The sequence below is a fragment of the Fukomys damarensis genome, unplaced genomic scaffold (assembly GCF_012274545.1).
Source record: "Fukomys damarensis isolate Sample0158 unplaced genomic scaffold, DMR_v1.0_HiC HiC_scaffold_11, whole genome shotgun sequence".
In the NCBI taxonomy this organism is placed as follows: domain Eukaryota; kingdom Metazoa; phylum Chordata; class Mammalia; order Rodentia; family Bathyergidae; genus Fukomys; species Fukomys damarensis.
Window position 1 is genome coordinate 482,966 of NW_022900923.1, and position 24,048 is coordinate 507,013.

The following is a 24,048-nucleotide window of genomic DNA, read 5'->3' on the forward strand; positions in this document are numbered from 1 at the left end:
AATTATTGGACATTTTGCATTAATGGTAAAGTGGTCAGCATAGCTGCCTTCCAAAAAGTCAGTAAGGAAACACAGGAGGTGAATGAACTATGTTTTAGACCAGAGAGAAGTGTATGTAACGTTCTAAAAGCAACAGAATACACATTCTTCTTGAATACATACAGAATGTTCTCTGGGATATATCAGAAATGCACTAGGGTAATTTTTGTTACTATAATGAAACAGCATGAGCAACTAACTTTAAAAGTTTCATTGAGCTTAGAGCTTTGGAAGATAGAAGCTCAAACAGCATAGTGCTGGCTCTGGTGAAGGTACTCTTAGAGAGCAGGAGCCACGTAAGAGAAAGAGATCACATCTTGAAACAGGAGGAAGCCAGAGAGAAATCGAGGAGCAGGCTGCTGAGTAGTTGGCAAGGGCCACTGTGCCCAATGGACAAATTCTTACACACATAAAACCCATGAAGACTGAATTAATTTGAAACAGAAAAATCTGAATATACTGATAAGTAAAGAGATAGAGTCAATAATAAAAAAAAAATGTACCTTCAAGAAAAACCTAGGTCCAGATGGCTTCACTGCTGAATTATATAAAAAAATTTTTTTTTGTTTGGTACCAGGGATTGAACTCAGGACCTTGCACTGCAAGGCAGGTGGTGGAACCACTATCAAATATTTAAATAACTATTACCGATCTTTCTCAAGCTCTTTCAAAATACTGGAGAAGGAATACTTCCAGATTCGTTTTACGAGGTCACCATTATCCCATATCAAAGCCAAGCAAAGAAACTATAGGAAAAGAAAATTTTAGCTACTATCTCTGCTATGGTTTCTATCTAGATGTCTCCTGAAAGCCTGATGTGCTCATAGGAGGGGCTTTTCAGGCCTGATTGGATCTAGGGCATGTGATACTGGCAATAAGGGTGTGTGGTACTAAATTAGTCCATCGACTGGAACTAGCATAGCTCTGGGTGGCACACCAAAAAGGCTGGTAGCCTGGATGAAATAAAAGGAAAAGGCATGCTGGCTGCTGCTGCTGCTTGCTGTTCACTGCGTTCTGTGTACCCCATCATGGACTGTTTTTCTCTGTGATGCCCCTCTACCATGCTGCCTTGCCTTGGTACCAGCTGACTATTGGCTGAAAGCTCTAGAAACTGAGCCAAAATAAATCTTTCCTTCTTTTAACTTTGGGTGTTGAGTATTTTGTCTCAGCGATGAGGAAAATAACTAAGACAATCTCTGATAAACATAAACACAAAAATCCTCAACACAATTTAGCAAGCCAAATTCAACCACATATTAAAGGGATCATTCTCCACAATCAAGTATGATTTATCCCAGAGATACAAGGATAGCTCAACACACACAAATCAATAAATAAGATACATCGGATTAACAAATGAAGGATAAAAACCATATGATTGTTTCAACAGATATAGAAAAAACATTTGACAACATTCATTATCCTTTTAAAAAAAACTCTCAAAAAATTCAGCATAGAAGGAATGTTCCCTAACACAATATAGGCTATACATGAAAATCTCCCAGTTAACATCATATTTAACAGTGAAAAGTTTAACCATTTTCCTCTAAAATTAGGAAAACAATGAGAATGCCCACTCTCACCACCTTTATCTCACACAGCACAGGAAATTCTAGCCAGAGCAAGTAGACAAGAAATAAAGAAAAGGAATCATAATAGGGAAGAGGTAAAATTGTCCGTTTGCTGATGGCATGAGTTTATATGGAGAAAATCCTAAAGACTCCACCAAAATAGTTTTACAAGTGAATAAGAAGTTCAATAAAGTTGCAAGACACAACCCACTAAGGAAAACAGTATGGAGGTTCCTCAAAAAATTAAAAACAGAATTAACATATGATTCAGCACGTCCACTACTAGGTACAGTGACCAAATAGTTGAAATCAGTATGGTGGAGAGAGAGCTACACTCCATTGTTCACTGCAACATCATTCACAGTAACCAAGATCGGGAAGTAACTGAGGGCAGGTACAGAGCACATGGTTCACATGCACAGTGAAACTCTACACCACTGCTAAGAAGAAGGGGGTTCCACCATGTGCGACAACACGGATGGAATCGGAGAACAATATGCTAAGTGGAATAAACTAGTGTAGAAAAACAAACAAGGCATGATCTCACATGTGGGGATCATAGAGAGTTCATAGAGAGTAGAGTGGTGATACCTAGAGGCTGCGTGTGGGTGGATATGACAGGGACAAGGACGGGGCAGTATTAACCAAAGGTACTGAGCTTTTAGTTGAACAGGAGGAAGTTTTAGTGGTGCCTTGCATGGTGGTAATAGTTAATGTAGTATAGATTTAACAATCGAGTAAATTTTATATGTTCTCACCACAAAGTATTAAGTATATAAAATGCTGACTATGTTAATTGGCTTGATTTAGTCATTCCATAATCTATTAGACAATGTGTTGATTTATGTGTATTATATATATTGCATATATTATAAATACATATATTGCGTATATATACAGATATCATGCATATAGTATGCTATATACAGTAATACCTCAGCTCATGACCACTTCTGTTTGTGAACAATTCAGTTCCTGAACAGAAGTGCTTGGCAAAATTTTGCTTCTATTCATGACCTCTGTGTTGGGTGACGAACACAACTGTGTCCATCTTCCTCAGAATCTTGAGATGAATTAAGTTCATGAACCCAGGTAGCACTGTATTGTTCCCCATAAATAATATAAAGCATTTTTGTCCTTTTAAGATAATAATATAAAGTATGTAAAATCTTTGCAAAATCTGAATAGATATCATTAGTTTGATAAGGGGAACACTCCAGAAAGATAAGCATAATAGAAGCTTTCCAAATAAAGTTAGGAACAACAGAAGAATGTCACTCTCACCTGTACTTTTCAATATTATATAAAATGTATTATCCAAGATATTGTGGAAAGAAAACTATATTTTAAAGAACTGTGAAGAAAGATATAGGGCTACCATTTTTATTAAATGATATGATTTCTGTAATCAGAAAAATTCCAGGGCAATAACTGAAAACTTGCTTGTATTTCTTATCTAAACACCTAGATTCATTTTTTTCCAGGATCTCTGTACACAAAAGTCCCCTCTTACAGGTAAGAGGACATTTGGTTCTTGTCACATCAGCCTGTGGATGAGACCTGGGCAGGGAGAAGTCAGCAGGGCTATATGAGTCAGTGACAGTCTGCTGTGTCTGGAAAGCTTTCTATGGCTTGCGGAACAACATCAGCCTTTCTTTAACCAGCAATAAATAATTAGAAATGTAATAAAACTTTTCTGGTCAAATTAGTTTTTTAAAAGTCACCCTCTGAGCCAGGCACGGTGGTGCACGCCTATAATCCCAGCACTCAGGAGTTTGAGACCAGCCTGGGCTACACAGTGAGTTCCAGGTCAGTCTCAACTACATAGTGAGACCCTGTCTAAAAAAAAAAAAAAAAAGTCACACTCTGAGACACTTCCTTCACCTTAAGCAGACGCCCATGACAGATTAATGTAAAAATAACATTAAAAATAGAATGAAGCAAGTCAACACATCCAGGGAGTATAAGTAGAACAGAAAGGCAAAGTATGAAAGGTGTACTGTCCATCAGACCCACGGAAAGCAGGCAGAGGCGGAGCGAGTGCTTTCAGACGGCCACAAGTGACATCATGCTCTGTCAGAACCCACTTCAGAAGGGACTTCTCGGGTGCTTCCCACTTGGATCAGTTGTGTGCGCTCTTACGTGGAGTACGTGACTTAGTGCTTCACTTTCAGACTCTACTTACTTTTTTAGCACTTCAAACATGCTTTTCTCTACATTCACCAGCCACTGTTCCACAGCACTTCTTATATGAATTTTCCTATAATTTGTTTCAAACACAATATTATTATGTTATAAATATTATTTTATTCATATTTCAGTCCCTTGATATTTCCTATACTTTTATTTTTATTTCAATGTTATAAAAGTAGATATTAATAAAGTGCTTTTTAAAAGCATTCTTACTTCTATGAAAAAATAAAGCAAAATTTCATAGCAAATTAAAGAATAACATCAGTTACTACACTGTGTACCATAACCTTAAAAGAATGGCCAAAATATTAGAGTACAAGTCACAGACAAAAAAAAAAAAATAAGACTCTTACAGGGCCAGGGATTTAGCTCAGTGGTTCTGCCACCTGCCTCACAAGTGCAAGGTCTGGAGTTCAATCCCCAGTACCAAAAAAAAAAAAGACTCTTACAAAAAAAAAAAAGCAAATGGATAACAGCACAAAACTTTCTTTTCAATGAACTAAGAGGACCTAGTAGTATAAATGAAACAAATTAACATGTATATATTGAAATATTTCTCCCTACTTCCTATTTCTCTATCTTCTTTTTTTCAAGTTTTCTTTGACATTTAGTAGAAACAATGTAAATAAATTTTTACTGTATTTTGCTTAAGATAGCCACCGCAGTCTTTTATAACACTTACGGGCCAAAGTATTATAATTCTATATCTTTTGGGTTTTTCCCCTATATTTTAACCTGAAAAATTATGCAGAAAACGTATTACTAGCTTCAGGAAATTCTGACACTAAACCCGTGGATATACATAATGGTTAGACTGTTTAAAAAATAAGTGCATATGATAAATTGCATTACAAAATATTTTTTGATTCCTCACATAACCTTCTTAAGCAGCACGGTTGGGCCAGGGTTTGGTGTGCAAGGAGGTTTGGGTACAAGTACCCTCGTGGGGCTGGCCAAGCAGAGTACGGGACAGCAGGGCCCCGTGATCTTGCCTGGGCACTGACCACCAGCCAACCAGAGGCAGCAACCCAAACTTCCTATGTTCATGTGATAAAACCCCAGAGGAGCCAAGCACTGGAAAGAGTCAGAAGGCAGCCTGGGCAGAGCATAGTAAAGGAGCAAAAGGGAGGCACAAACTAGAAGGCATCCAGGGTTCAGGATTACCTGTTTCTTTTTTTTTTAACCTTTAACTAAAACAAAGGTGAGAAGAGTGTACGGTAGGTAGGGAGCCCAGGAAGGTAAAAGTGTGTTTACATAAGCGTATTGTCTAGAGAAAATGTTTGTATGAAACTTTTATGAAACATCAGAAATTTCAAAGCAGAGACTTTGAAATGAGGTTGTTCAGGGCCTGAACATCCCATCGCCGTACTTGGGCAGCACAAGACCTTCTCCTTCAGCAGACAAGAGCATCCTCACGGCCGGAGGCCCAAACTCCTCTCTCCAGATCAGGACTTGCTTTATATTTTCAAAAAATTTCACAAGATGAGGCTGTGAACCAGAAATAGAGGTTGATAACATCATAAAGCCCTGGCCTAGCAATGAAATAACGTTGCTGAACAGAGATTAATGCCATTACCTGTACAGACTCTGGATTTCTGCTATCTGCTAGAATATCGAGAAGATCAGCATTGCTGAGAAAGTAAAATCTTGGGAAAATCATTCGTTTAACTTAAAGGTAATCCTGTGTAGAAGCAAAAGAAACGCCATTCAGAATATACGTCAAATCAGGGTGTGAATTCCATCTCATTTGAGCCCACATTTAAGCACCAGAGCCACAGTGCCAAAGTGACAATGTGTATGTGCCACGCGTTAAAACAGTGTTCCAAGCTCAGTGAACACTATCCTTAAATTGCTAATATTTTAAAATTTTTATTAGTCCCTGTGAGCAGTTCAAAATGATCACATTCCTCCTGGGGAGTCTGCACATGTGCATAAAACATCTGAATTATTTTTATGTCCCTTCCCCCTGCCCTCCCTCTCCCTCCAACTCTTGTTTTTAATAAATTAAAACTAAATGAAAGCCAAACAGAAGGAAACACAGAACACCACACTTACACATATATACCACTTATTCCTGGTCAGGAAGTACTACCAGCACTGCTTTCCCATACTTCCAGCTACCTGCTCCTGGCTCCCTTTATCCACCCCCTTAGAGAAGTCGCCGTCTCACCAGTGACTGCACCCCCTACTGGACATCTCCCCTCCCTGCAGCTCTGTGCTGGTTTTGTCTCTCGTTTTCAGGAGACACCTTTACTTAGGCTGGGCAAAGACACCTGGCTCTCGTGTCTTTTAGTCTTCTGGTCCGGGGTCCCCCTGAAGCTTCTCTCACTTCTCTTGCCCTCTGCTCACCTCCAGCCACCTCTGTCCACAGCCATGGCTCTTGGAAAGATGTTTTCTTACCTCACTCACATGGCCCACAGCAGTCACCTCATACCGTGCCATGGTTCAACTTCTGCCAGTTTGCTTGGGCTGCTCAGTCTTCACCCTGCATGGGACTCTGCTGATTGCCCTCTCTTCTGACTTTTTTTGTTTGTTTGTTTGGTATCGGTAATTGAACTAGGGTCCTTGCACTTACAAGGTGGGCACTGGAACCACTGAGCTAAATCCCTGGCCCATCTTCTGATTTCTTTAATTTCACTCTTTTTATCATTTCCCTCTGGAATCCCTTGGTCCCCTGCACCTTTATGTTGAACCCTGTTGAGCTCTACCCGATTGCTCTTGTGCCCTCTTGCACAATGTGACATAGCCTCCCTTGCTCCTCTTGCTACTTTCTGCCCTAGGTTGACACAGCTGCCAGGTCGCCCTTACCTGTGGTGACATGTTTCAGGACCCCTAGATGCCTGGCCTGTGAATGGCCCCGGGCCTTGTTTATCCTTGGGCACACACTGTGAGCCCCAGGCAGAGGCCTCGTGACCAAGGTGGCTGCCCAGTGAGCAGAGTGCAGCTGGGTGCACTGAGTCCCAGGGGTGGAACTGGCCAGCTGAGGATTTATCACATGCTCAGAAAGAATCACAATTCATAAAGTATGTGTTGTTTACTCCTGGAATTTTCCACCAAATATTTCCAGAATGCAACTGACTGTAGTCAGACTTTAAGTACAGAAACCATGGAAAATGAAATTGCAAAGCAAGGTGACTGTACCCAATTTCTCCCTGGAAGAGCCTGTGAGCTCTTACTGTGATCAAAACGCACTCCTTTCCACACCCACCTCCTCCTCCAGCTCCTGTTGCTGTGAATGACTGTTCTCCATGTTGTCAGCCAGGTCACAGCCTGGACCCTGATCTCCCCCCAACCCCCCCAAAGGACTGCTGTGGGGACAGGCTGACAGGGTGAGGGTTCCTGGAGCAGACTCCCAGGAGGTGAAGCCACTCCTTGTGTGTGTCTCCTACATATGCTCACCTGCCCTTTCACTTTCCTGCCAGGAATCCAAGCCAGAAGCTGGGCCAGACTCCTGGACACTCCCACCCCCACCCCAAGAGCCAAAGCGAATTCCTCTCATCTTGAGTGTTTTCCTAAGTGCCACAGAAAAGAAACAAACCACAGCAGTGTCTAAGCCATACTGTTCTTCAGAGAGACATTTCTGAATTAAATTATTTCATTTTCCTACCTAAAATTCTTTGGTGGCTGCTCATGAAAGTCAAGGTCTGGCAATATTCAAGGCCTTTCCCTCACCATCTTGCGCTCCCTGGAGAACCTCGACTTTCACCCATCCCCAGGCATCTTGCTGCCCAGAAAGTTTGCACTTCTCATTGCCTCACACCCACCCGCTCTGTTCTACCTCACACAGCTTGCTAAGCCACAGCTCCCCCAGCCGGGTAAAGTCTTCTCTTTGCCATGGCCATGCTACCCAACCCATCATAGCATTGCAATATCTCTTCACTTTTCCCCTCTATAACAGATTTTGAGTTCTGAAATAGGAGAAAAGATGACTTCTAACTTTGCGGTCCAAGCAGACAATAATAGTTCCTGGTACAGAGTACACAATCAATACACAAATAAATGAAAGTCTACTGGTTTGTGATGATCCTTAGTAATGGGTCCTCAGTTTGAGATGTGCTAGGAGTATCTGGCAGCTTATCTCAATGACTGCCTCATAAACTGGCTACTTTTAATCACATCTCTGGGTGCAGTTCCTTCTGCCTGCCCAGAGCACGGATTTGTACAGAGATCACCTTGCTGTGCCCACCCAGGCTCTCTGGAGGGTCCTCACACCACTGCTGCTGTGTTCAACAAGGGACAGCAATGGACGCCTGAAAAAATCCTTGGCTCGTGAAGGGACATGAATAGGAGCACCACAAATCTTCAACAGCAGAACCCAGTCTGTATGGATGTGAGTGTCCAGCTGAAAATTTCATGTTCTGACAGTGTAAAGATATATGAAGTTAGTCATTTGATTTATAGAACCATCAAAAGATTCTACTTCAACGTTTGCTCAATTTAATGATATTAGAGCTAGTCGATAACCAGAAGTACTTTCTTTGTGCGTGCTCTTGACAGCATCTCAGTAGGACAAAGGCCCTCAAGAGGGCGACTGAAAGATAAGGGAATCCAGCACTTAAAAGTTAGTACTTTGCCTGCAGGTCATTTAGATCAGTCTGTTTTTTTCTTTTGATATTATTTTCATTAATGCAATAGGTAATGAGAGCTGGAAAAATTGTTGGCAGTTAAGAGTACAGCAAAACATCTGTGTCGGAGTTAGTGTCTGTAGTGTATTACATTACTTCCGTAGAATTAAAAAAGTCTCCACCTCAAGGTTGTATTGTTTTACCTCAAGACTTTTCTTTATGTGTTCAAGATGTATATTGCAATTTTGCAGAACTTCAAGGACTCCTGCAGAAGTTGTTATTCGCAAAGCTTCCAGTTTGTTTCGTATTTTTGACATTATTTCTTTCCACATGGAGATTACTTGAGAGAAGAGTTTTGTTTCTGCAGGGAGCTGCCTTTAATAAATAAAATGAGATTTATTTACCCAGTCAACACAAGTAAAATCTATAATCTAAATGCATTTGCCATAGAATACTGCTGAGTTTAGAAAATCACTTTGATGTTTTTTTCTTGATCAGTTACTAAGTTATTAAGGAAAACTGGGATAAATTAGACTACTACTAACTAGGATACATTAGACATACAACTATTATTTAACAAGATTGCACTTATAGTATGATAAAATAAATATACAAAGTTCTACAAAAAAAACACACAAGTAATTTATGTCACAACAAATGTAATAAAACAAAGGGTGCTATGCTATAGTTTGGATCTGAAACGTCCCCAAGTCCTGTGTGCTGAAGCCTCATTCTCAGTCTGTGGTATTAGAGGAAGGTGGTGGAAACTTTGGGGAGACTGGTGGGAAGAATGGGGTCACTGGGGGCCGTTAAGGGGCTACTGCGTCCTGGTCAACATCCACTCTCTGTTTCCTGGCCACATGAAGTGAATGCGCCATGGGGTACTGCCTTGCCACAGGCCCAAAACAACAGGGCCAAGTGACCATGGACTGGAAACTTCAAAGCTATGAGTGAAAGTACACCTTTACCCCTACGTGTTGCCTGGTCACAATGGTGGAAATCTCACTAACGCAAAGGGCTACTCAAGTTCTGGAGAAGCAGTGGGGTCTGAGGGAAGCCTCTGGAGAAGCTGCGTGATCTGAGTTTTAAAGGAGGACAAGACTGCTGTGGCATGAAGACAGAGCTGGGGAGCAAAAGCAGAGATGGAAACAAAATCAGAGTTCTGTTAATGATTGTCTAATCTTGGAGGATAAGGACATTTAAGGCCGGCATCAGCTTTGGTGTAGAAATTTCCTTTATAGAGTATTATTATTTTTACCACTTGGAAAGAAAGCAGAACTCTTTGTGGCATGTTAATCCATTGAAATATTGGTATGAGCTATGTTTTGGCTGCTGCTGAAGTTGAATGAGGAAAAGTATTTCAAAAGTTGTAAGGCTACCTTTGTCATTTTCTCTGCTCACCTGTATTTCCTAGTCCCATCCCACCTTAGTTCCAACCTGGTTCAAGGTTCTCAGGGCTTGGAAGTTGAACTGGGAAGTAAATTAGAGGGAAAGCCTTCCTTTTTTCATTCAGATGGGGTTACTTTTCATCTTCCTTCCCTTACTGAATGCACTCTGGCATGGCAGCCATCCAGGCGAGTATCTCTAGGGTTTTAAAGGCTCCTGGACATCCTCCTTGTCCCACCATCCCTGGCTCTTCCCAGTGGTGTGCTTCGGGGATTTCCGATTCTGGGTGGAACCTCCCCTTGTGTCTCCATGATCTAAGTCAGGATTGCCACCTTCCTCAGCACTGTCCACATTTTAGACCCGATAATTCTTTCTTGAGGGGTCGGGGGAGGCTGTGAATTGTCCGGTGTTTCACGGCATCTCTGGCTAACAGCACCTACCCACTAGATGGCAGCACAGTCCTCTCTGCTGTGACAACTACAAATGTTCTACAGCAAAATGTTCACAGCGCCGAGTCAGATAGCCCTGTGTTCCTGCCCTTCTTCCTTGTCCAGTTATTAAAAGCTGCTCAGAATTCTGCAGAGAGGAAGGAAACCTCTTTCTAATGCTCCACACTGCAGGTTCCCAAGGGTTGTCCCACCACCTTCTCTAAGGGCCTTAGAAGTTTCTGCAGCTCAGCAAAACCCTACCAGGAGGCGGCTCCACTTCTCTGCTGAGCCCCCCAGACTCTAGAGAGCTCTCCTGCACCACACAGTGGGGCAAAGGCCCAGCACCCTTAGGCTCACAGATCCACTTTACAGAATCCTCCCCCGATGGGTCTCTTCTCCCTTCTTTGCTCACGTTCTCCACGGGTATCAGGTCCCGTCTCTGTCCTCCACGACCAACCCATATTTTCTTGTCTTTATGCTAACTGTATTACTATTTATATACGAATACTCCAGCACTTTTAATTTTAAACACCTCCTCTTCAACTTCAGCATGTTCTGTAAAGGAACAACTAGGTGACGTTTCAAACACCTTTCCCTAGGAGTCTGATCTCTACACTAATGAAAACTATTTAGTAAAAAAAGTAGTGTTACAGATTGGATTTAAGGCTCAATGCTGTGGCAGCCCTACAGGGTGTACCCCCAACAAGTGGCTTTGCCTTTGAAGACCCTCACAGTAGCTGTGGGCACACAAGAGAGGAGATGCCCAGGCACTGGCATGATGAGACTACACATGTATGACAAAAATGAGCCTTGTTTCCTACAAAGCGGCACTCAACATGTAGACAATTCTATTCAGTCAATTTCCAGTGGCTTCCTCCAAATAAAGTTTGAAGTACTTAGCCTGACATTCAGGGTCTTCTGTCACTCTGCTGGGCCTTTCAAGTATACACCCATAGTTTCTTAGTATGTTTCAGAATGACTCAACTAGCTTGTGTGATTTACTGTCCATGGTTTAAATTTTACCTACATAACTCCTTTGTCTTAAGTACTTCTCCAACCAATCACTTTAAAAAGTTTGAAGCCAATTCATCTGAATGCTATGAATCCAAAGAAAATATTAAAGTTTTAATACTGCAAAGGCCTTCCAGTCTTCCACCTGGCCCAAAGTAAGAACATCTTAATATACAAGGGCTGCTACAAATATTACTATTCACATCACAACCACACTAGTATTCCAAAACTAAACAGACACATCATGTTGTTGCTTCAGGACTATGATGATATATCTGACACTTCTTTCCCAGTTTTTTCTATTTTTATATCAGGAATTTTAAAAAAGAATTGAGAAATAAGGCTTTTAAAATGAAAATGGTTATAATCTTTTATGAAAGAAAAGTGATTCAACAAATTACACATCTGTGTTTGCAGGTAGGATAGTTTGTTCATCGAAGAAATGCCTTCTCAAGGATTGCAGAAACCAAATTCCCCACCTTGCAGTGGTTTAAAACCCTGCGTATAATATATTTTTATTGTTTTTTACCTTTGTATTTCTAGTGAATGAAAGATTGGTTCAGGACAAAGCCACGTTCTTTGACAATTCATCCATTCCTCAAGGGTTTAGGAGAAGAGACTTAAGTTTTGACCCCATTCTTTCACAAGCTCCTACAATGATAAAAATACTCCTGAAAAGTCTAAATACATGAAATTCTAAGAATCACATAAATAGAACTAACACAAAAGATGACCGAGGTTATGGCTTGTGTGTAGATGTCCCCCCAAAGCCTCCGGGGCTTGTTTTGGAGGTGGCTGAATCCAGAGTGTGTGAGGCATAGTGCAACGCTAGGCTCAAGAGCACTGGAATTACCAGAGTGAGCGCTACTTGCTCTACGTAGTCTGGACGGCATAAAAGGGGCAGAAAAGCTGCTAAGGCCCCTTGTTGCCTTTGCTGTGTTCCACTGCCGTGAACTGTTACCCCTCTGCCACGTCACCCTGCCTTGGAGCCAGCCAACTATGGACTGAAACCTCTACACACTGCGAGCCAAATAAGCCTGTCCCCCTTTAACTCTGGGTGCCGGGTATCTGGTCTTAGCAACAGAAAAGTAACTGGGCCAGGGATTTAGCTCAGTGGTTCCAGCGCCTGCCTCACAAGCACAAGGTCCCAAGTTTGATCCCCGGTACCAAAAAAAAAAAAAAAAAAAAAAAAAAAAAAAAAAAAAAGAGAGAGAGAGAAAAGTAATTAAGACAATCGCCAATTATTGACATACAAAAATGATTAATAGAGGTTCACATAAATCAATATAAATCTAATCACATACTGTTTTGGAGAGTCCCATTCATTCAGTTTTCGCTCTTACACATGACAAACATTTCTGTACAAGATTTGAGAGGCATGCACGTGTGTGTAGAAATTAATATGAATGTCCCCCACACAACACTTATTTCCTACTTCCTGTCACAGAAGAAATATAACCAGGAGTTTGGTCTGCATATTATTTAAACCTTTCTTTAAGCCTTTTTGCACACATGTACATTTTCACGTAAAGTCTTTAGTAGTTTACAGAAATGCATCCATACAATATACATTTCGTAAGTTGCTTTTTAAAAGTCAATACTATCTTCTAGAGAGGTTTTCTGTCAGAGATTATAGGGTTTTTTCATTTAAAAAATATTTTAGAAATTCCAGTGTATAATTCTTTCCCCAATTAGTTTGTTAAAATAATGAGGAAATGATTGAAAATAAACTACTATTAAAATATTTATTTAAAAACCAAAAGACAGGCCCTTCTCCTCACTGGCTCCACAAGGAGAACCACTTGTAATTCATTTATATTTGCTTTCTGGTAGTTACCCCAGATTTCTTTATCTCTGTGTATGAATAGCTGTATTAAGATGTATCCCTCCCTTCCCTGCCCCTCCCTCTCTCTCTCTCTCTGTCTCTCTTTCTCTCTCTCTCTGACAGGATCTCACTAAGTTGCCTAAATTGGCCTTGAACTTGTGATCCTCCTGTCACGGCCTCCTGAACAGCCAGAATTACAGGAGTGTACCACCATGCCTGGCAGGAAGTATAATTATGATTTCAGAAGTTCTGAGACTCCAATCACCCTGCAAGGTGCCTCCTGCCGGTTCTGATTCCTTCCTTCTAGTTCCACCTGCTCTCTCCTCTGGCAAATACTAATCTGCTTTATGTAGCTCCACTTTCCTTTTCTAGAACTTTATGTAAGTGAAATTATACAATATATGTTCTGTTTTGTCTGACTTCTTCCACTTTGCCTAATTATTGTGAGATTTATTCTCGTTGTGACATATATAAGCAGTTTATTTACTTTTCATTGCATAGTAATATTTCACTGCATACATATAGAAAGGGTGATCAAAATATATGGTGAAGGTTTATTTGCAATACTACAGTTGAACCAAGGGCGTTCACACTGAACTACATATCCATCCCTTTAAACACTTTATTTTGAGACAGGGTATTGGTGGCTGGGCTCACCCTCCTGTTTTAGCTTCCCAGAATGCTATGTGCTACCACACCCAGCCACGTTTAAAGTTCAGTTTCCAGTTGTTCAGTTCCAGTACATCCAATGCAGCTGGTTTTTGTACACTAATCTCGTACCTCACACATTTGCTGAAGTAAGTTTGCGTACTTTTTAAATGACTTTACTGGATGTTTGACACAGATAGTCAGGTCATCTGAGTAAGAAGAATGTTTTCTCCCTTCCGTTCACCCAGGTGACTCTTGGCATTCTTTCTTGCCTGACTTCAGTGGCTCCAGGACACATTGAGCAGAGCTGACAAGAGAACGTTTTGCTCTCTATCCTAGGGCAGGGGTGCCCAGTCTCCCCCCTGGGTAGTGGCAGGCATGCTTTTCACATGTGTCCTTCATCAGGCTTTTTTCTAGTCCCAATTTGTTGACAGTTTTAAATTCGGAAATGGATGTTGGTTTTTGTAGTTTTCCCAGTGTTATAAGATCATATGGTTTTTCTTTTTAAGTTTGTAACAGTGAAATACATTGACTTTATTAACATTAAATCAACCTTACATTTTTCAAATTAATCCCCCTTGAGATATAGATACCTGATTAAAGTATTTTGTCTGGAATTTCCACATCTGCATTCAAAAGGGCTACTTCTTTTGTCTTTGTGTGCTTTGGTGTCCCTGTTTCTAATTCTGACCTCTGGGTCAGTTCTGGATAAGTTTCTATTGATCAGTTTTTTCTTTCATTATGGTCTTTATGCTCCTCTTTGCATATCAGATAATCTGTGTCCTACATATTGTGGATTTTACCATATTGATTACTCAATATTTTTTTATTCCTATAAATAGCCTGAAGCTCTCTACTCTGTGCACCATTAAACTGCTGAGGATTGGTTTCATCATTGTGAGTTTTGCTTCTAGGATTTGATAGTTAGCAGAATCTAGTTTAGAGCTAATTATTTAGTGTCTGGGGCAAGACTGGAGCCAACTTGCTAAAGCTGATGAATCATGAGGTTCTTCACTGTGGTTGGTGGACACAGGCATTGTTTTCACCGCTCTCTCCAAACCCCTCATGTTGCCCTGCCTCCCTGGCCTCTGGTGGTCTGCTCATAGCCATGCACCTCTGGGGCACCTGAGTGGGACTGTCCACAGAACTTTCCAGTCTGCCCTGATGCTTAGTCTTGCAAATTAAGTCTCATTTGGTCTCCAAACTCAACCGCATCTCCTCAAGCCAGGGAACCCAACAGGCTTCTGCCTCAGCCGAAATCTCAAAACGAAAGCCATAGGTTGGTGCAGTCACAGTATTTACCTTGTCTGTTTCTCATATCTCAGACGTGTACTTTGTTCCCTGATGTCCAGTGTCCTGGAAACCACTGTTCCATATATCTTTGTCTGGTTTGCTTTGGGTGTTTGTGCAAGATGGAGAATCTGGTCCCTATACTCCATCTCGCTTGGAAGCGGATGTCTTGGGGTGAGCATGTGCAGTGTGTGCATGCAGCACAGTGCAGCTTCTTCAGTGTCCCTCATTTATCACTGCTTCTTAATAAAAGTATTCATAAGAGGGCTCTAGAAAATGGTGACAAAGTTTGATATATAATTATCTCCTTGTTGCTTATTTCTAAAATTTTAAAACTTTGCATTGTATTTCCTGTATATTCAGGTGGTTATTTTAAAATTTTCATTCTTGTGTGTGTCTTGTTTTATTGGCCTTTTTTGCTATTTTCTCACTTCATTTTTTCACAATTTGTCACATTATTACATAATATAATCTTGTTGGTTATCTATAACTTACTGAGATTTTTTTTCTCTATGGAAGTGTTTGTGTGCTTATAAATAATATGAATTTCATTTGTTGAGTACTTACTTCTCTGTAACTCTTCGTTTATCAATGTCTACATAGATATTTATATATGTGTGTATGATCATTTATATTAATTTGCTATTGAATATTTGCATATTACTACATATCTTGCTGAGTTTTCTGAAGTCTGAAATGATTTTCAGGTCTGTTATATTCAGTGCATATGCAACACTGCTGAAACAGCTAGAGTTTGGGGGTCATATTTTTATTTTAAAAATACATTCATATTTTTATTTTAAATTTATCAGGGTTTGTGGAATCAGGCTTTTATATGATGTAAACTTATCTTGCCTGTCCAAATTAAACTTTCTGACATTTCCCCGTGAACAATTAATGCTTCCATAAAAGTTTAGTATTCAAACTATTAAATATTCAATCTCACTTCTATATGAGAACATAAGAGATTTTAATAATTTAAAGCAAACGTAAAATTGCAGAATGTAAAATATTAAAGTACAAAACTGTAGAAAATTAAAACATTTTCCTTTTGCTGTAGTATTTACCTTAAAGGCCCAAGATAAGAAGATACTTTAATTGCTGCAAGTATGACTTGAGACTCTTCTGAGCCAATATATCGTTTACAGATGAAATTATCGGGACGGAGTACATCTCTGTATGATGAAGAGCCAGATGTAAAGGAGTGCCATTCCAAAGATCAATAATCTTAGACAGCATTTTTTCAAGAGCAGCTTCATTATTGGCTGAGGTGGATACTTCATTTATTTCATGTTCATATTGAAACATCTAAAGTGAGAAAATTATTCTTTAACAGCCAGTGGAACAAATAATCCCTGAAACACTTAAAATGGAAGACTTAAATGCACATTTCAAAAGGTATACCTGAAGGCCTGACTGCCAGTAGGTTTATACCTTGACCTGAGACTCCATGGCTGACATTTTTTTGTGTCACGAATCAAACTCAGGGCCTTTCACTTGCACCTACACTATATTGGATAAGTTGTCATATTTCTACAAGATGACTAACACCATCCAGGAATTCTTAGAATTCACTCAAGATTACCGGAAGACTGTCATCTCCTCTGACCACTGCTGTAACTAACTTCAAGCAGGAGGTGTGTCCCTTAAGTGCCTAGCTATACTACTTCATAGCTGATGACATTTGTTCATTTTTTTTTTAGATGGCATGCTAAACTAATCTAAACTCTCCAAAAACTACACAGGACTTCCTTTTCACACTCCGTTCATGCTAGAAAGGTGAGGCTAGTGTCCTGGAATCTTCTGAAATATCATAGGTCACCAGCCCGTGCCAGACACCAGACATTCCCTTTTTGGTCCACCGATTCGTTCATTTCTTACTGCTTCTCTTGTTTGCCAAGTTCTCATTATCAGTTTCACATGCCCAGGAATGTTTCCAATAGCCCAGGGCTTTGAAATGAAAATGCCATTGAAACTGTGCTAGATTTTCAGCATGCTGATTTGAATAAACTCAGCTGTTGGCATGAACCCTTATGTTCTGAAATTATCTAGATTATCCTGCTGAGTTCCTCTTTGGCACACAGACCAGTTAGGAGGCTCTGCCAACAGTCCAGGAAAATATGAAAGATTTACCTCGGATGAGAAGAAGAGCGAGAGAAGATTCAGAGATTACACCATGGTTTTCAATATACTCTACTGGAAGAATGGAGTCGCCACTGACTCAGAAAGGAAGTAGGAGAGTAGAACTGGGGAGGAGGAGGCTGAAAAGCTCTTGTTTAGCCCCATAGAGCTAACAGGTGCACAGGGGTAGATTCATATTCTTAACCAGTGATAAAAACAGTAAACCCAGCCAGTTAATTGAGATGTAGAGATGACGTCCTCTCTGAGTGCTTTTACTATGGTGAATAGACCTGGAGATTTTCCACGAGTGACTCGTTACCTATGCCTTGAGAACTGATGGTGCACAGAGGGGAAGGCCTGTATGTGCTCCACTGGTGTGTTCTGAGGGCCACATCCTAAGGGAGATTTAGCAGGGAAAGGGAAGCCACAGAAGTCTGGGCCCATCAGAGCTGCATTTTCTTAGATGAGTGTATTGCAAGAGTTATAAGGTAAGAACCATGTCACAAAGCAATTGGGCATTTGGTATTTGTGCAGAGGAAAGGAAGCTAGAATGAATAATGCCATTTACACATATACAGAGAGTATATATTCTTCACACCGAGGAGAATAAGAGGAAATTTAGAAATTTTTATTAAGCATGAAGAATGTGAAATAGGATGATTAAAAAGTGAGGAGGATTGTGTCACAGAAGTTGACCATGGGACCAGGGATGTAGCTCAGTGGTGCAGCACCTGCCTTATAATAAAAGTTGTTGTTGGTACCATGCTCTTACAATGCTCGTAAAATTTTTCACCTTATACAGAATGGGACCCAATAGTTTTGATTTTTCCATTTCTATGAAATGTTGCCTCTATAAGAAGTATCACTGTTAGTGATATATGCGCACCCATGTTTATAGCGGCACAGTTTGTAATAGCTAAAACTTAGAAACAGCCCATCTGCCCATCAGTTGGAAACTGGATAAAGAAGATGTGGTTTGTCTATAAAATGGAATACTGCTCAGCCATAAAGAATGAGAAAGTAGATTCATTCATAGGTAAATGGGTACAATTTGAGGATAAACTCCTAAGTGAAATATATAAGTCATACATATGCAAATACTGAATAGTTTCTCTGGTGTGAAAAACTAAAATAGTACTCAAGATCCTAACAGGACAATTAGCAATGTGAAATAGGAAGAAAAGGACCAAAGGTGTAGGGACAGTGAGAAGGATAGGGAAGGGGAACAAGGGAAAAGGAAAAAAATATGAGAAAATGTAAAAATGGAATTAAAGTGTTTGAAGGTGGGGAGGGGAGGAGGGGGTGAAGGGAGGGTGGGGACAAGGGGAAAAAATGAGAACCAAGGCCTGGCATGTAAAGGTACAAGATCCCAGTAATGAATGTAACTGTACTGTCTACCTAGAATGTACCAATAAATTCAATTTAAGTTAAAAAAAAAGAAGTATCACTGTTAATGGAATTTGTCACATATGAAACTAGTATTACTTTTCTCATAACCTATGTAGTAACAGCATAGCAAATAGTCTATCCTCTACCTCTAACTAAACATAACCTCCTATCACCTATTATTACTAATATGCTCTTAGTTTCCTACTTGCTACATACATTTTTCTTATTCCTACTCCTAGTCAATTTACTTGCCTACTTTAAATGACCCCTCTACAATTTTAATCTGTTTTCCTCACTATGCCTACGTGCCTTGAGGGCTAGAAGACTGTCTACTGTACAGTTTTTGTTAAGGGCCACAGACTTTCCCACTATCTCCTGCAGTGCCTCCCAGTGCCGCGGCTTGGGGCAAGGGTTTCCCAGTGCTACAATGATGGGCAGGTCTCGCTTAAAATCTGTCACTGATTGCTTAAGATGCATTACCACGTCATTTTTAGGCAAACCTGTAATTAACAATTTAGGGGCTTACAATATGTTCATCATAGTTTTTAACCAAACTAATTTAAAAATTAAGATTTTTTTTCTTTAAAATTTGATTATGTAATGCTAGTTTTTAAGTTGTTAGTCTACATTATAATATAAAAGAAGGAACTTTATTAACATCACTCACCATAAGAATTAACTAGGGATTAAAATAAAGAAAAATAGTCATCAGGACTGATGACTGAAACTCAAGACTATCAGAGCCAGGGTATCCTGGGAAATGTAGTGCTGGGAGGGCTAGCTCTCCTCATGCAGCTTCCACTGAAAAGACAGATATACAGACAATGGTCCACACACACAGTCAGAAGACTGGCAGAGGTGGGGGCTTTAAAATTTTTCCTAAGTTAGGAAGAACATCAAGGAAAAAACCCCACCATCACTATCATTTCACAAAGAAAATACTTAAACTATGACATGTAGGAAATGTAGGTGACAACTCTGCCATATACCACCATTAGTCTGTCTTCTGGCACTAAAAACCATGGAGGAACAAAACTCAAAACCTACACAGTTGAAGGGTCAACCTTCATCACCCCTCTCTAGGCTTGTAAAAGAAAAGTGGAAGAAACAGTCAAAGTTGAGGACACAGAAAAATAAAAACTACCAGGAATTCACTGACCATCTTATAAAAACCCACACTAAAGTCTCCATGCAAAGGGTACAAGCTCCAGCAGTAGCTACAACATAGGAGTTTTACACAAGAAAAAATAAAGCGAATAAAGTTAAAAAAAAAAAAAAAGCAAAAACAACACCCACATTCCTGAAAAGTCAGCTTGTACAGATGAGATTCTTCTATAAAGCCACACTGAAGAGGTAGGTGTTTTTTTCTGGTTAAATAGAAGATAAAAAGAATAAGTTTGGGTTTTTCCAGTCTGTGCTTTGGAAAAGAGTGTATTTTTATCTGGGAATCTATGGGCAAAAGTATATTTTGTTTGCTTGTTACTTTATATATGATTCTCTAAAACATGTATGTGGCAAAATATTGAGAAAGAATGCGTACAACAGATGTTAGGTTAAAGCAATGGGACTGATTTCCCATAAGTTTTTCTTTTTTCTAAACAGTTTGCAAAATTAGAACAAAGTGTTTTCTGGAGAAGAAATTTTAGCTAGAAGTAAGGCTAGGAGGGAAGGGCAGAACCTAGCAAAAAGCAGAAACAATCTCTTGCCCAGATAAACACTCTACCCTACTGCCCCAAAGGTGCTGTAGGCATAGCACAGAAATAGCACAGGACTTGGGTAAAGATTCTGCAGGCAGCCGCTATCATCAAAGCATCTCTGTCCAAAACTCTAAGAAAATTCAGGAGCCAACTTTTAAAGATTACAAAATTGTTTTAACTATTTAACTGGGGGAGGAGGGCGAAGCTCTAATCTCAGTTCCTACCTAGGCTCTTGCACCCTTGTATCTCAGTATCTCTGGCCACAACACTCAGGCCCGAGAACAGGTCCAGCAGCTTCAACATGGACGGTGAACCTGCTTCCCAGAGACCCCAGGTGTGTGACCCCAGGTGGGGAGAAGAGTTTGAGAAACATACTCTTACCTTTTTCTAGTACAAAGATTGTATGCAGCCATTTGGAAACATTTCTTTGCACTAAGTCTACGTCAATACTCTGAAGAGAACAGTTCCTCCACTCCCGGAAGAGCGTGCCCCATTCCTCCTGTGCTTTCCCACAGTATTTTCCTCAAAGTTAACTCACAGTCAATGTCAGAGATCTCTGAGAGCATAATCTGTGTGATTTCTTCCACATTGAGAGAACGCATATGAGCCTGGGCGTCACTGAAATGATCCTGGTAGTTTGCATACATTCTAGCTTTGTGAGCCAGGCTGGCAGCCTCCTCAGAGAGAGTCTGGATCATCTCCTTTGCTGTTGGCACAATGGTGTTGGTACACAGCAGAACAGGAGTTCTTATCTAAAAAGCAACAGTAAGATATTCTGAGAGCACAAGACTTTCAGACTCAGAACATTTCATTGACAATTGTGTTGGTGTACAGATAATTCTTAACACTACAGGTGAATGAAGTCAAGACTATCATTATCACTGATCCCAGACAAAGGCTCAGATGAACACAGGGTCTTTAGCCCTTTCCACACCCGGGGCCCCTTGACCGTCTGCTGGATGATAAAAGATACCAGTTCTGCTTCTGTCTGTGGCCTCATTCAGAGATGAAGACAATATTAAATTCCAGTTAGAGTTTACGGACAATAGAGATGCAATTTTATTTCCTATTCAAATTCACTAATCATTAAAATTCTGTGAATCTCAGGTTAAAAATACTTGAATTGAATTATTTAAGCCAAGATTCTATTGAAAGTAAATACCCATACTCATAGCATTACATGAGACTTAGATCAAGTTTTTAATGAAAATAAACAAAAACCCAAAAGCTTACTTTGGCTTTTAAATTACTAACATCCACTCGGAGATCAGTGATACATTCTTCCAAATTATCCCTAAATTTAGTTATAGTGGCATCTTTATTTAGTTTGCTGAACTTTATAACTGTTTTTAGTTGATTAAACTTGATGCAAAGGATTGTGTATATGGCAATTTGCTCTTCTGAAACGTTGATCTGGTAATGTCTTACAACAGAATACAGCTGAGAAACTGTCAGATACTCTTTCTCTAATTCGGATATTTCTGAGGAGATTTCATCCAAAAAAGTAAAATGTTCTACAAATTCTTCCATTTTAGTGGGATCACATTCCAGTTGTCGCAATGATGATTCTACAATCTGAAATCATGACAATTATAATTATGTGATTTTTCACTATTTTTAAATTTATTTTTAATTTTTCTGACTTCTATAATTTCAGGGAAAAAATGAAGATATCACTTGGGACATAGTTCTAAGTATTGGGCATTAACATGATCAAATATTTCTATTATTAACATAAGGCACTTAAATATATCATGTAAAATCAATGCTATTAAGACATTAAAACAGTACTAAGTGTGAATAATTTTTTTCTATGACATAAATGTGACACAAATGGTATGACTACAATGTGAATGGTGCATAATCATTGCTACCACCTCTTGAGCATTTCTGTTCTAGGTTCTTTAGGTTATGTTAGCTCACCTTACTCAAATAGTATGTATGCTAATTAAGTGTCATTTCCTCCACTTTGTAGAGGAAGTCTCAAAGGGATTAGCCCAAAATCAGAAACATGATTAGTTACAGAACTAGGATCCAAAGTAAAATCTGATTCCAAATCCTATTCTTTTCCACCATACTTGCATCCATCATGAGTATAACATCCATCATTCTAAATTTTGTTTTTGCAGTGCTAGGAATCAAACCAGACCTTGCAAATAATAAAAAAAATGCTCTACACCACTAAGCTATATGCTTTTCCCCATTCCATACAATCTTTGAAGTAATTGCATTTCTGTATTAAAATTTAAAAAAATTTTAAATTCTTCATGTTGTAAGGACTCAATAACTCATGTACATTTTTATGTCATTTTGGAATCAAAATGAGTTCTATCTTCAATCTTCATAGCCTAGAATTAATTATGTGTATTAGTCTGCTGTGGTTTGTATCCGGAGTATTCCCTAAAGGTCCCCTGTGTTTGGACGGTAATTAGATTATGGGGACAGTATACTCATCACATTTGGGGCCTGCTTTGAGTAGACACCGTGAGCCCTGGACATGGTGGGCTCTGACTGAGCACTATACTACTGCACACTCACACTGTGCAGTAAGCACTGCACAGCACAACAGTGAGTGTGCAGCACACACATGAGCTGCTGCCACAATTTGTTCACATCTACAAATGTTCATAAGGCGAGGTCCATTTGTATCTGTGAAAGCTCACAATTCAAATGTTCATAAGTTGGGGACTTACTGTATTTTAATATAGTAGTGATGGTCTATACCTCCCATATCATTAGTATGACGATTAGAAAACAAAACTACTAAAATAACAATAGCTATAATATTTTATTAAGGGCTATAGTGAAAGAGTGACATTAATATTTGAAAATGCTAGGAAAGGAAATAAATGTGTAGTCTTTTTGTGATCATTTAAGTTATTATTGGTATAAAATAGCCTGATAGGTTTTTTGTAAGCCTCAGGCAACCACAAAGCAAAAACCTATAGTAAATACACACAGAAGTAAAAATAAAAAATAAGGAGCCAAAGCATACCAGAAGAGAATGTTACATATCTGCAAAGCAGAAGAGTAATAGAGGAAGAAAGGAGCAAATGATCAAAAAACAATCAGAAAACAAAGTGGCATTAGTGGCATAAGGCAATAGTTACATATGTCCTTAAATGCATAAGGCAATAACAAGTCCATATGAATCGATTATTACTTTGAATGTAAATGGATTAAATTCTCTTCTCAAAAGACAGTGGCTGAATGGTTAAGAAAAACAATTACTTTCTGTCTAAAAAAGACTTAATTCACTTGTAATAATGCAAATAGACTGAAAATAGAAAGATAGAAATACATTATTCCATGCAAATGAAACCCAAAAGAGTGCAGGAGTAGCTAAACTTATATGTCAAATAAAACATGCAAGCACTACAAAAAGACCCCAAAAGTTCATTACATAATAATGAAGAGTCAGTTCATGAAGACAATAGAACAATTGTAAATACATATGTGCCCAATTTGGAGCACTCAAACATACAAAGCAAAGGAGGAGGTAGGAGAGGGTGACGTAGAAAGCTCATGTAGACAAAAAATAAATGAATACTAAAACATCGACTTCAGAAACATTACATACCAAATGAAGCCAACAGACATATAAAGTCTTCCATCCAATAGCAAGTGCATACAAGATCCTCTCAAAGACATATGGGGCAATCTTCACGTAGATCATATGTTAGGCCACAAAACAGGTCCTAAGCTAAGAAGCTTGAGATCGTACTAGCTGATCGCCATTGTCTTAGTCACTGTTGTGTCACTGGGACAAAATACACAACACCAACACCTTAGGGGGGCGTACTTTTGCTCACAGTTTCTAATGCATTCAGTCAAAAGTGGGCTGATTGTGGCAGAAATGCATGGTAGAAGGGCATGTGCAGCCAG

General features: G+C 39.5%; 2 protein-coding genes and 1 long non-coding RNA gene across 3 annotated transcripts in view; all 3 read right to left on the reverse strand.

Moving 5' to 3' along the window:
• The window catches only part of LOC104875073 (dynein heavy chain 14, axonemal-like), a 62,893-nt gene extending 56,524 nt beyond the window's left edge, over positions 1-6,369 (reverse strand). The window contains 3 exon segments of the mRNA XM_019210428.1: positions 3,796-3,870; positions 5,173-5,291; positions 5,380-6,369. Of these exon segments, the coding sequence (XP_019065973.1) occupies positions 3,796-3,870; positions 5,173-5,291; positions 5,380-5,463 (278 nt within the window). The 5' untranslated portion in view covers positions 5,464-6,369.
• A 37-nt stretch (positions 6,370-6,406) lies between these two features.
• Positions 6,407-16,171, reverse strand: LOC109118624. The gene is made up of 3 exons (XR_002025984.1): positions 16,024-16,171; positions 11,723-11,844; positions 6,407-8,743 (listed from the first exon to the last, which is right to left on the reverse strand). It is a non-coding gene; the product is annotated as an uncharacterized LOC109118624 (long non-coding RNA).
• A 7-nt stretch (positions 16,172-16,178) lies between these two features.
• The window catches only part of LOC104875218 (dynein heavy chain 14, axonemal-like), a 55,745-nt gene continuing 47,875 nt past the window's right edge, over positions 16,179-24,048 (reverse strand). The window contains 4 exon segments of the mRNA XM_019210408.1: positions 16,179-16,264; positions 20,545-20,668; positions 20,670-20,915; positions 21,397-21,738. Of these exon segments, the coding sequence (XP_019065953.1) occupies positions 16,251-16,264; positions 20,545-20,668; positions 20,670-20,915; positions 21,397-21,738 (726 nt within the window). The 3' untranslated portion in view covers positions 16,179-16,250.